Source organism: Athene cunicularia, assembly GCF_003259725.1.
Source record: "Athene cunicularia isolate RWA chromosome 3 unlocalized genomic scaffold, athCun1 chr3_part1, whole genome shotgun sequence".
Taxonomy (NCBI): Eukaryota; Metazoa; Chordata; class Aves; order Strigiformes; family Strigidae; genus Athene; species Athene cunicularia.
Genome location: NW_020799097.1, coordinates 63,894,613 through 63,908,759, shown reverse-complemented (window position 1 = coordinate 63,908,759; position 14,147 = coordinate 63,894,613). Strand labels below are relative to the sequence as shown.

The 14,147-nt window shown below is 39.9% G+C and overlaps 1 protein-coding gene across 1 annotated transcript in view; it reads right to left on the bottom strand.

Moving 5' to 3' along the window:
* ARFGEF3 (ARFGEF family member 3) overlaps window positions 1-3,116 on the bottom strand; it is a 97,546-nt gene extending 94,430 nt beyond the window's left edge. The window contains exon 1 of the mRNA XM_026844541.1: window positions 3,060-3,116. Coding sequence (XP_026700342.1) covers window positions 3,060-3,116 — 57 coding nt within the window. The remainder of the gene's footprint in view (window positions 1-3,059) is intronic.
* Between the last annotated feature and the right edge of the window lie 11,031 nt (window positions 3,117-14,147).

Genomic DNA, 14,147 nt, shown 5'->3' with positions numbered 1-14,147 from the left:
TGCTCTGACACCTTCCTTGTTATGAAAAACTGGTAATAGCTAGTGGCCAGGGTTGTCAATGAACTGTGATGCCAGAAGCCAAGGCTCAAGTTGATGATGAATTTTTCTCCACCTGTATGCTTCCTCTTTATTCTGTGACATGCTCAGTGGAAATGAGCATGGGGGTCAGTTTCTGTCTTTTCAAGTCTTTGATTTATTTTTTTTTTTCTTGTGGGGAAACAACAAAAAGGACTGTGATAGTGTTTGAGGTATTTTTAATATAGAAATGGTGTACCAGAGATCATTTGGACCTGTGGAACACAAAAAGACAAATCTATTCATAGTAAATAATTAATTGCTTATTTTCAGGAAGCCACTGATGAAACTGAATTAATTTTTAATTTTAGATTATTTTCTAGCTATATGCATCATCAACTCACTAGTTAATTTCCCTGTGGTCTCTACAGGAAGCCATTTGCAGCTGAAATCTTCACCAGAGCTACAGTGTTTTCATAGATGCTGATGTCACTGAATCAAGATTTGCATTTATTTGTGTTTCACTCAGCTGTCCAGTGTCTTCAGGTAAAATGGATTCTGTGCTGCTAAACACTTTTTCCCAGTAGTTACATCAGCAGAGTGAGAGAAACAAAGTTCATGTCAGGCTCTCTAGAGCATCTTAAGGTCTGCCTGTAAGATTGTGCAGATGGAAAAAACAAGCCATGATGAATCTTCCCGAGCAAATGTATGTCAGAGTACCATGAGTCAGCTTGCTGACACTTTTCATATGAGGCCCTCCATCTCCAAATGAACAGGAGTCCATCAATCCTTGTCTCTGTTGTCTATAACAAGCACGTAAATAAACAGTAACTATGTCCTGCTGGAAGTCAGTCACTGAATGCACTTTGTGCAGGGAGGGGGTTACATTTAATCATGTGCTTTGGTTTCCCCTTCAAGGCAAGTGCCCTAGAATGTCACAGGAAGTCCACATAGAGTAGGGATGATGGCAAAGAAACCTCCTATCTTCCGCCATGAAGAGGCAACTAAGCTTTCTGTGGTCATGCTTACAGCTCCTAAGTCCTTCTTGCCATGTCCTGGCTCCTGAAAGCCATCAGCTTTCTACCGTGGCAGAGGCTACCTAAGACTCAGCTCTGATGATCCCCTGCAGAACTCAGGCCTTGTCCAGCTGGAAGTCAGAAGGATCCTATGCAGATCTGATATCTGCAGGATGCAGGGGTTATGTATCACTAAGATACAGTGGCAGATATGCAGCGTGTTCTTGTGACTCTCACCTGGCAGTGCTACCGATCTCTTGCACTACATGAATGCAGATTGTACCCCAGGATATATCCACAGCTCTGAACACAGCCAAGAAGTGTGTAAGCAAAACCAAGCTACTCAAGATACCCAGAGCAATAGAGTCATATTAGTACAATTCTCTGTCTAGGCTAGTAAGCAGAGTTAAGGAGCAGCATATGCTTGCCTTCAGAGATCTCCATGCCTCTATGGCTCTGCTCCTTCCGTAGCCAAGGAAGGCAATGTGGTGCTCGTTTAAATGTCTTCCCATAGCATATAGCCATATTGCCCATGCACACACCTGTCCTGTCACTCTAGTCTTTGAGATCCTAAAAAGGAACCAAATGTACAGTGGAAAAGTAGGAGACAAAGGCATGTTAGGTGAGATAATCACCTTTATTTACTTTTAGTCATTATCACTCATATATTACCTGTGTTTTGGCCATTTTAACAATATGCTTGATCAAGATGTAATTGTACACTGCAGACACTGGACAGTGTGGACCAAAAAGGTGGTCTGTGAACCTGAGAATTTCAAGTTCAATTACAAAATACTAAGAAATACCCTCTAATGACAGGAAAATCACCTGGTTCCATAGTTCAAAAATGGTGATTAGCCAGATTTTTTAAAATTACTCTTTCCCAGAAGCACTACCATGACTGGACTGACCAGACTTTCAAAAGAAGCTTGGGCTCGGTTTTTCTCAGGAAGCTCTGTACATGTGACTTCCCCCATGTAGGACAAACTGCTCAAAAAACTTGAAGTGAAGGAGGCTGTAGCTGGAACATGGGCTCACCAGCACCTTCGTGTCACCTGACACCAGAGGAAGGTACCCTTCCTTCCCTCTCCCACATAGCAGCAAGACTCAGACAAGCAAGACCCTTGTTGGGGTTCGTTTTCAGTTTTGGTTGTCTAGACTGTAACCACACCACTGATGATAGGGTGGCATCTGTCACTGTTTGCCTGATTACACAGTGAGTTACCAGAGGCTAGCTGAGTGCTCAGTGAAGTCGTTCCTGAACAGGTGCTGCTTTCTGCACCCTCCACAGCATGACCTTGGTGAACAAAGACAAAGCACTGCAAAGCACAATGACGACGGGTGCTGCTGAGCACAGGGTTTACAGAGTTAGGGAGAAAAACCCTCTGGAGTGGGAGCTGTGAATAAAGATAGCATATAGTCTGTTAGCTAGCACTGTCTGTTCAATATAACTTTAAATCATTTATTCTGTAAAGAACGGCTGAAGCAAAAGTAAAGTCTTGAGATCCATGCCAGGATAGAAATAAGAGACAAGACTCTCTGGCCTTGCTGAGACATACTTTCTGCAAAGACAGATGAAAAGCAAAAATCCCCTTAACCACCTTCAATCTACCATAATCTTCTCATCTCCCTGCAGAATTGCAAAGGCAATTGACAAGAGTATCAGGAATGCAAAACAGGTATTCCGGGTCAGATCAAGGTCCTTTTTACCTAGTAGCTTATTTCTGACAGAAGTTAGTTGGGGATTCTTAAAGAAAGAGTAGAAAGAGTATATTGCCCCTTTCTCTGGAAAACTCTCCCATTATCTATTAATTTGCAAACGGAATGCTTCCTAAGACAGTGGTTTTATCTTTATGTATTCATGATATGACATATTTTTCTGCTGTGAATGTATCTAATTCCTTTTTAACCTTTTTATGCTTTTGACCTTCACAACTATCCTGTGTCAGCAAGTTCTACACAAACAAAAGAAAATACTTTTCCGCGCAGTTTTAGCTCCTTTTAGCTTGGGTTTTTGATGCTACCTACCTTTTTTATTGTGAGAACTGCTGCATAAACATTCCTTATTTTCTTCTCACCATTCATGATTCCTTATGCATTGAGTGTGTCCTCCTTCAGCTGTTTTTATTACAGTCCACAGTGGACTACTCTATTTATTCTTCCTATATGTTATTTTGTCATGCTGGTTGCCATTCTCTGTACAAATGCCAGTTCTGCTCTACCCTGAAATACAAGAGTTTGGGAAGAAGAGTGAATACATGGGAAAAGGCAGCATGAAGATTCGAACTATAAAAGCTCTCTTTCTTCCACCAGACTCTACTGAAAAGGCTTCAAGGGGAAAGGAAATTACAAGTAACTGTGGAGTTAAGCTTAATATTACAAGAGTTCCAAGCTGTTCAGAAAGCTAAACTTCAGAGTACTCTGTGTCCCACTTTTCTCCCTGTAATCCAGAAGATTCCCATAGTCTTAATCTATGGAAAGAGAGTTTAAAAGTGTAACAGCAGTACATTAAAGGGCTGGCTGGTACAAAAGTCAGGATTGTACCATCTGGCCATCATATATTTGGAATATGCAAGGTGGGCAAAACCAAACTCTCTGAAGCTGTGTCTAGAAAAAGACTAAACTGGTAACTTGTCATATAGCTGTATGAAATGTAGGTCACTCAAAGCACAAATTATACATATTTTGCTCCATAAACTGCTTTGAAATCTGCTGTGGCCTTTGACTGAGAAAAAGATGTCCCTCATTATGAGGGAACAAGGACATCATGGCATATCCAGCTGTCAGATGCTTGTGATGCAAAGTCAAGAAAGGTCAGCAAGACCTAACTAAATACATCTCTGCTGGCCAGGAAATGGATTGTGATTTGCATACCCAGTTTGGTGTTAAGCATATAAATAAATGGGCTGAAGAACTAGAAATACTCCTAGAAAAGCTGAAATTGTGTAAGATTTCAAACTAATATGCTCTTTTTAAAATAGATAAAGAGATTTTCATGCCACCATTTCAAATTTTAATGTATGGCTTCTCTGTGACAGATCCCTAAATTTGTTAAGTGTAGTGCAAAGTAAAGAAAAGCACAAATGCACAGATTAAATAGAAGTTTATTTAACAGTCTTGATTTGTAGATTCTGTTCTGCCACAGATAGCTCAGTTTGAAGTGAGTTCCCTGGTTTCAGGGGAATGTTGTCAGTTTTACAACGCAATAGTGGCAAAATTCAAGCCAGAGTCTTCTTTTTATGCATTCATATAATATTCACATATAAAGACTAAATATGAGAAAACTTCTCCCTTCTCCATGCTGCCCCCAAACTCTCTGAGATGTGGTTTGATTCCGTTAGTCAATGGCACTTATTTTGCCAACTTTAAAAACCATTTTAGAAAATTTAAAAGATAAAATGTTCTGAATTAAGAGCTTCACAACATGGTTTGGTTCCTTTTTAGTATGCTTTTTTTCTTCACAATAGTAAGTGGAAATTTATTTTGAGGAAGGTAAGCCCTGGACTCCAAAAGCTCTTCCAAAGCATCTAAGGATCTGTTACTCCCCATATGCTCTTGTCCCTACAGACACTATTTCTCATCATCTCAAAGGTAGAGCATGTTCAATACTTCCAACATGAATCAGGAGACTATCAGTTACTTATACATAGCTCTCTGCCATCTGATTGGGCACAGAACCAAATTCCTGAATTTGACATTAAATTGCAAATTAACGGTAAAGTTGACCTGTAAGTAGACATGTGGTATAGCCACATGCTTGGAGGATTTCTTGGAATGTTCTTCAAGAGAGGAGTTTGCTATAAACTGACCAATGTACTTACACATTGAGTGATGCTCTTTTATATTTCACTACTAGTATTAATCAATGTGAAATCAATGCTCAGATTGTTATTGGCATATACTTTCTGGAGATATAATCAGGGGGAATATAGCGTTCAGTTTCCAACTTGCTGAGAGTAGACAGTAATTGCCTCTAAGTCATGATCTAAAAATCCAATGCTAAGTGGATATTGAACCACACAAAAGCTCTTACTACAGCAATAGTCACACAAACACACAGCCTTGCAGGCTCGAGGGAGAGTACCGTTATCCAAATGTATCTTTTTTAAGACTTTTGGAAATTGCTCTTACATTAAATGGAAGATCCAGCAGAAAGACACAGTGTTTCCCAACATGTATTTTGAAAAGGGATTTCAAAGAATGGCACTGCAGAGTTCTGTGTTTGGATTTCAGTAGCTTCCAGATCAAATATACTCAGTGTATAAATTAAAAACCTTAGGGAAAAGGGATCTAATAACCAAGGCTACAGATTCATCTGGTTTGTAGTAGTCAAACTGTATTCCTTGCTATCTACAGTATGCCATAGGGTAAGCAGAAAGAAAAAAAAAAGATTAAAATGTTTGGGAGATTATTAAAATTATGATCCTTTAAAGAATAATGACTCCTTATAGGGATACATGTGAATGTATCTCGTTGGCTTAATATTAAACATACCTGGCATCAGTCTTGCTTTCAGTACTACTGTGAACTTTACTGATTTCAGTGGTACACGATTGGACCTGTGCAACTCTTTTCCCTCATGTTTTATTGCCACAATAGCAACAAGCAGAATTGTCTGATTTCAGGTCTCACTGACATGGAGGTGCTTTTCTACCACAGCCCTTTACTTTTGCATTGTGCTCTCTCTCCCCTTTGATCTGTAAAGTTGCTGCACAGTCGCTACACTAGTTTGCCCATTTATTTGGGGGGGGACCTGTAAGGAATAGGGAGATAGAGATAATAAGAAGCCAAACCACTGGACTGAAGAGGATTGCTCTTTTATTGGAAGATAAGGTATCTTTTTGCCTTTTCAGGTACTTAATTTCTCAGAATAATTTTGTGTATGTGGCATATTTTAGAAAAAGACATTAGATCTTAACACAGAAGTTCTTCTGTGTAAAACACTAATGAATGTTCAGATGTGTACAATAACATTTGACATTTAGCTTGAATTAAAGGTGGTCTGAATTAATATTGCTATTATTTCCTGACAGCTAGTTTACAAGAGATGATGACTGTCCTCTTTTTCATCTGTCTCTGGTATTCTGTCTCATATATTCTTGTACTTAGAATGTACACACAAAAGCACAGCTATTAAAGAACATGGCAGTCCACCCTGTGCATTGTGCTAAAGTCTAGATGCTCATCCAGCTTCATGCCTCCTCACAGTCCCAGCCTCCTTGTTCGCTCTGCCCAGTTCTGCCCTAGCTCTTCTGTGCTCCATCACATCTCCTCTCTTTCTGCAGATGCTTTCAGCTATTCATTCTCATTGCATTCCTGACCCATACTTTGTACCAGGCCAGTTCGCCTTTTACAAGGCGAACTTTACATTACATCATCCTGCCTTGCCCCTTGTCAATGTCTAACCTGTCAGACCTTCTGCCTATGACCTTTTCATTTAAAAAAAAAAAAAAAGAAATCCATCCCTCTGTAGATCTTTAGAGGTAGATGACATGTTCTGATGTGGGACAGTTCTAGTCTGAATTAAGTTAGAGTAACTTGGATTGAGCTATGTGTTACTGCAGTGCTCTGTTTAGGACCTGAGTAACCAATTTATGTCTAGGTTGTTACACAGGCACCATTACAATACAAGATAAGCAAGTCTGCTTGCTCTCAGCTCCTGTGTCACACGCTAATGACTGCCTACAGGTGTGCAGGTGGTTAGTCCCTTACAGTGTATAGTATTAGCATATAACTATAAAAACACTCTTCAGAGATTTCAGATGATAAAAACTAGTGACCTTTCTGAACATTTGTAGACTGATTTTCTGAAATTTGAACAGATTCGGGCAAGTTTTCAACAATGCAGCAAAAAGCATAACCCTGATACATAAGCTACTCGCACATTTTGTTTTAATTCTTCATGACAACAAACAGGGACAGTATATCTTCCCAAAGAAAGGTTACCAGATTGTATTAACATTGGCAAAACATTATCTTCTCTCTTTTGTCCAGAAATAGTGAAACTAATCTGATCAAATGCAAAGCAATCACCCCTGCTCCCATCCAGATGGAGGATTTCAGCTCCAGTTAGTATTTGGCAAAGTGAGTGAAAATGAGATTGTACTGTGGCAGTTGCCAGGTAACCTTAAGGTATTCCCACCTATAATACCAGCTGACATTATAAATGACATATATATTACAGATACAATATTTATTTCATGTAGTCACATGTCATTAGTAATGAGAATTTTGTTTGTTTAATTTACCGCATCTTTTCTGATCTGTGTGGAAGATGAAAATACGTCTTCTTAAATACCAAGAGTCTAACTTGAATAATTTCCTTGTTTGGGAACAAATTAGTCCAACAGTTGCTCATGTCAAGGCTAAACTGATCTCTATGGTGCAGAAGAACAAAGCATCATTGACTCATTAACAAACAGTGATGTAGATGTCAGAATAAGAGGATTTAGTCATGTTATCCAAGGATATATAAATACAAAATATATGAAATATAAATCATTGTCTCTTTTATTTTTTTTTTTTAAATAAGCTCTGAAGTTCCATTTGCTTCCATTCAGCCTTGTGCAAAATGTAGTAAACTAATTTACTGTTATTGGCCACTGTATGAAGCAAAGGTCCTTCCTGCAGCAAGGGTCAATCACCGTTATAGAATTTCCCTTCAGAAGCAGAAGCAAGTCCTGTAGCTACCACAATCCTTCCCAATATCATGAATTAACATAGTTCATGTACTCCATGAAGTTGCTTCAGCATATGAGCATTCACTCTACCCTCTGAGGAGGGCAGCAGCAATTCCTGTATTCTCTGCCTTTGTTCTTATCACTATGATAAAGGCTGTTGCTGTAAATAGAGGCTAGCCACAGTAGGTATTTGCAAGACTGTGAGCTAACAGTCCTTCAGTGTCACAGAAGATGGTCCAATAGAGTTACACCAGCAGAAGAGTTAGGCTTATATTTTTTTATGCTGAAGCATATATATACGACAATTTAGAGTCTCTAGTTTCATAATCCAAAGAGAAAATCAAACATCTGTGTGCTAATTAAATTTTATTAATTTAATTAACTTAAAGAGAAATTCAAGGACCAGATATACTGCCTGTTAATCTTTTCATTAATGATCTTTCCCCATTATGCTCACAAGGAATCCCGTTCTACAGGAATTTGCAACACATTAGATTATAATTTCATTTCTTAAGGGAAAACCATTAAATGGACATTACAGTGGTCTATGATATGTTGTATGGATGGTTCTTGTCTTTTGTCTTTGTGCTTAACAATGCAGCAAGAGTACTATATAACAAGCTGCGTGTCGATACAAGGATTTATCATTTGAGTGCAAGAGGTAAGCGTCCCATGGATGATGCATCTTTATTGATACCTGCATGTGCTGAATCTCATCACTTTCCCTCCCCTCCTAATTATTTGCCCCATTAATCTATTCATCTCAATGCTTTCTGATGGTTGTTCTCTAGCAAACCAGCTGCATAGATTTCTCAAATGCTCACATGGCCAGAAACCCACAATCCTCACATTTGTGTTTGTTTAACTTTTTCATTGTTGAACATGGCACTGGGACATATTTTCAATGGATGCTTTCTGTGTTTCTCAGATATCTCACAGCCTTGCTGTGGTGTTCAGTTACCTACAAAAGTCATTTATTGCCTCATGCATTCCTCCACTGTGGGCATTATCCCTTGAATAATTTACACCCCCTTGTGCCTTACTGCCTGAGCCTCAAACAATATAAAAAATATTTAAGGACAGTCTTTACATAAAGCTCACATAATTTCATATAAGTACAGTTGAACCCTCTTGTGGAGTCAGGTTTGCTTCAAGAAAACTCCAGCTCAGCAGGAAATTTACTGTGTCACGCGTGAACTGTTTTCCTCATGATTTGTGTCTGAATCATGAGAAAGAACATCTTCAGTGCAAGCTGCATTGTTGGCGGAGCATATACAGGCAGTTAAATCACTTTTATCTCCTTGGTGCTCTTGTGATTTGTTCTTTTTGTTCGGTTGCGTGTTTTTTTTTCCATTTACAATCGGGGGCAGAGCAGATGGCAAAGGTTTAGCTTGGTGTAACATGTCCATAAAATAAGCAAAGCTGTCAGTGAGCCTTCTCTCCAGCAGGCCTATTTCACTTTCAGGAGGATTTTTCTTCCACTAGAATGAACCTCAAAGTTGTAACTTCAGAAGCTATTTCTGCTGTTATTTCTGCTGCCAGGAGTGCCCAATGTGTACCAACATATACAACCCTCTACAGATAAACAGTAAAGACAGGCTTTACCCAAAAACACTATCTAAACAGAAAACACAGGTAAACCAAAGTTTAATTTTTCTTATTTCTTAGCTAAAGAAATAATGGCACGGATTGCTTAAACTATTTGTCCAAGGCCACACACAAAGTCTAAGGAACTATGTCTAAGGCAGAGCTGTGAACAGAAAACTTATCCTGATCCACAGTTCAATGCATTCACCACAGTTCATCCTTCATTTTCAGAGTACTACCATGTAGTTACATATTATTCAAAGTTGCTGACAAGTCTGAATAGCTCTTTTTCTAACAAATGAAGGAGTGGCAGTTGGCAAAAGGTACTAACAGCACAGGGCAGCAAAGATTATATAACTGCCTGTGCCATGAATTGTATTATACATTTTATCTTTAAATGCTCCCTTAGAGAAGCACAATCAAGAATACAAAAGAAGCTGAAATCTGACACCTGCCTATAATTTATAATAGTCATTATATTTTTGGGACAGCCATTTCTTGGCAAGGTAAGTTCTTTTATTTATAAGCAGGGGTTGCTCATGATTTGCATGCTAATGCATTCACATCTGCAAAGCCTATAAATTAGTCTCCAGCTCATTACAGCAATGCCATTGTCCTACTTGCCAGTATGTAATCTGTTCCCAAATGTTTCAGATACCCACAAAATAAGACCAGCCCGAGGGAAGAGCTCCACTGTGGCAGTATTAGCACACCAAAAAAAAAAAAAAAAAAAAAAAAAAAAAAAAAGCAGAAAGTCACTGGAGAAAAGGAAACTGTTGTTTCAGAAAAATGAGCCCAAAAGCCTAACACTCAAGAAACTGGAAAGCTGTTGCTATGTTTTGAGATGCTTATGACAGTTCAGCCAAAATAATGAATTTACAGCATCTTTTTGATGGGCTCCCAATAAAAATATCTTCATAGAATATTAAGTCACTTGGCTGTGCATCCTAATTGTATCCTATTGAACACTTGTGTTACTATTACTTTTTAAAATCTGGTTGTGTCTAGTTAGAAGTTCTTTTTTGTGATAAGCCTTATAAAGGCAGGTATGCAAGAGTTTATGATGATCTCAAGATTTTGCCCCTTCATTCAGCAAAAAGATGAAATGCAGCATAGACAAAGCAGGCTCATAAAGCACATATCCTCTCCCATCCAAATGTGTGGCTGCCTCCTATGTTAATTCACTTTGTCAAAGTTAGCTGGATGGTACAGGATTGCTGGGCCCCATTTCAGCTGCTGAAATCTCTGCAGGCTCATCTTTGCTACTGTGAGTACGGTGAAGAGGATTCTCCACCACCATCAGAAAAACACTGGCTCACTCCTGTAACTTCTATCTGGTTACCTTTAACTGTGCTGAGACACATAATCATACCCATCCTTAAAAAAGAGAAAAGTGAAACCCTTACAACCCCAAACCCTACCTACATCATTGGAAAGGTCTTACACAGGATGACAAAGCTGCTGTCAGCAAACTCTCACCCACTGCCCAGACTTGCTTCTGCATTACCCTACTGCTTGCATCCTCTGGCCTTTTCATCTCTCCCTCCCAAACTCTCCACCTACTCTTCCCAGGCTGTAGAGTCCTCAGAAACCTCCCTTCTTTGCTGTCCCACTGCTATAGCTAAATGACAGTAAATGAGAAGAAAGCCTGAAACAGGAAAGCTTCAACTGAGGCTTCAGAGCTGGGAGGGGGCAAGTACAAGCCATTGCACAAATGTGATGTTGGATTCAAGATCCAGATGTACCTGTATGCAGGAGATGTAGCAGTATATTAAATTTCTTTATTGAATTCTGGTTGATAGTAATAGCTGGCTATTTATTTATTTATTTATTTATCTGCAACTCTTGTTTGTCAGAGTAGGTGGAAGAGGAGTAGAAAAGCAGGGCTCTGCATGAGTCATAACCCAGAAAAAGCTCTGCTGAGAGCACAGCTCGAACTGCTCTGCAGCATAGCCCAGGTGATAAGCATCAGTGTTGCTGTTGTATCATGTTTTCTCCATGTTGTCCATCTCATATTACCACGAATGACAGGATTCACTATGATGTATTCAAATGGGACTGTAGGTAGGGATAGGTAGGGACTCCTCCATTTTATTTTCTTATATTTTTTTATACTACCATAAGAAAGAGGAAATGCAGCATAAAAAAAAATAACTACTTGTTTAGAACAAGCATAGAAATACAGAAAGAAATGGGTTACTTTTAAATCCAAGGATTTGTTCTCAGTTCTCTTCAACCATACTTCTGATCTTGAAGAGAATTGCACAGGGTTAGATCCAGCTACGAGGCCCCGGGAGGGTTTATCCATCTCTGCTGCTCATCCCACTACAGCAGTGGGCAGTGCCCACAGCTCTGTTACCCTGTCACCCCTGTAGCTGGCAGGTCTTTCTTTTAAATATAGAATAGTCTCAGTTGAACCCTGTGGCACCTTCCTAGCTAAGAGCTGGGCACAGAGTGAGGGAACAAGAAGTCCTGGTGTTCCACTGAAATGTGCAGTTCCAGCACATGTTTAAAGGCAGCCTTCCTGCCCAAGTTAGGAGCCAGGCTGCTCAGTGCTGAGTCTGTGATGAACTTCTCACAGACGGCCCTGGAGCAGTCCCTGCTGGATGAGGACCACTGGCTGCATCCACGCTGCTCTGAATGCACTGAGCTGGGGGTGGCAGTGAGCACTGACCTGGGTACCTCTCCTCCTCACATCTGCCTCACCCAGAAGCTGAAGACCATTTGGGGCTGCTGAGGTGCTGGACATACGAGGTCCTGCATCTCCCACAGAGAGTGAGCAAGCTCTGGCTGTGCCTGGAGTTGCCCTTGTAGGCTGAATCTCTGCACGGGCACTGCTATCACCCACTGAGCTCCTCCAGCCCTGCAGCAGACCGTGCCAACAGAATCTGAGTAGTTGCAAGAGATTCCAGTATTTTTGAGAAGTTTATCAATGTGTCCCATGTTTATTGTGTTTCTTTTTTTTCCCAGCAGAATGGAGTACGGGATGCACTGGATGTTGCTGTTTAGATACTGCCCTGAAAAGTATAGTGTCAGTGCCTAGACAGAGCTGATTCCTATCCCATTTCTAATTGAGTTTAGTTTCTAAACATGGCATAATCTCCTTTACAATAATATGTGTGGGGAAAAAAAATCTTGGCAGCATTTTTGTTCAGGTCACCTATTATAAAGCCCCCTTTTCTCTTTCATCTGCCTATTGTGCTTTTCTTTAAACTTTTGTTGAACCTATATTTTGTACCTAGTTTCTTCATGCTTTGTACTGCAGAGATCCAAGGAACTATTTCTTCACAAATGGTACCAAAAAAAAAAAAGCATGCAAAGGCTAGAAACAGGCGTGCTGTAAAGACGGTTTAAAAACATACATTTTCCTCTGTGTATTTAACAGTTTCCGTCTTTGCCATATGTTCTTTCCCTCATCAATTTGCCTTTTAGATTGTTCTTTAACACTTGCCTATTTTCTTGCTTCTGCAACAGAAGGGAAGTTGATCTTTCATTTGTTCCGCAAATATTCCTTATTGTCCCAGGTTTTATTACCCCATCTGTTATTGTGTGATCAATTGAAGTCTCTTGTGGTCTCACTTTTCCAACTGATCACACTATACCACAGGCTATATTTCAATTTAATTGCTATCTACTGTATGATGTGTAAACTAGAAAGAGAGGAGCAAAAAGATGAGGATATTTTTCCCCTGCCTACAATTCCTCTCTTTCTGTGTAAGCACATATCTTCAGTGCTTGTTATTGGTGACAGTGTTTAAACTATATCCCTCAACTCCACTCTTTTCTACACAAATCCGATGCTTCCAACTCAGTGTTTACTACTTTAAAGCACAAAGGTGTTTACAGAACAAGCTCACCAACACTTGAAATGGGTAGATACTGTTGCACTTCATGGACTGAAGCAACTCTTTGCTGCAGCACCCTTGCCAAAATGTAAACTTGTCCCCCCAAACATGGTGTTTCCCTGTTCTCCCTCCTCCATCTCCCACCCCTTTCCTACTGCTCCCAACACTCATTCTTGGTCATCCATAGTTATGTTAACTCTGCCTGTGAGTGTAGTTTTAAAATTACTTTTTCTCCCATTTTATGGACAGTACCTTCTGCAAAATCCTCTTTCATCTTCCTGTACTTAGCTCTGTCTATCACAGCAAGGTGCTCAAGAAAGACATGCTTTTAAAATTAGAGGTACAGTACTGTTTCTGCAAGTGGAAGCTAACCCCATAAGTGTGATCAAGCTGATTTGAAGAAAGTAAGTCTTTTGCAGCAGGACAAGTTGATGGAAATTTCTCCTATCTGTCCAGCACTATGGGAGAGAAGACGCAGCATTATAACTATTCATAACTATTTATAACTATTGCTTTTCATAATAATAGAGCAAAGTGGGTCATTGCCGGGGAGGAACGTGGATGCAGCTCCTGCTGTAACAAGGCTTAAGAAAGACTGTGTAAGAAGCAGCACCCCTGATTTGTCCCTGAAGAAAATGACTCAAAGTATTGACGTTCATGCATGTTGCATGAATCCAGTGTCACGTCCACATGTGCTGCTAATCTGGTGTTGCGATCTCTCATTTGAGCATGTGCTTAAAGACCAGACCGTTTCTTAGAAATCAGGCCTCTGTGGTCTGCGCTACTGGGTGAGTAATTTATAAAAGCTAAACAGGGTCCTTAGTGTGGAGCTGTGCAATGAAATATACCCTGTCTGCTTCTGGATGTGCAAGTGGAGATTAAATTTATCCCAAAAGCTCCTGCTATTGCTGCTGGGAACCAAGACATCATTTTGTAAGAGCTGCCTGTGCTGAGGCTGTAAAGAACAAAAAAGGTGATGGTCTTCTACAGTGCTGTGTGGGCAG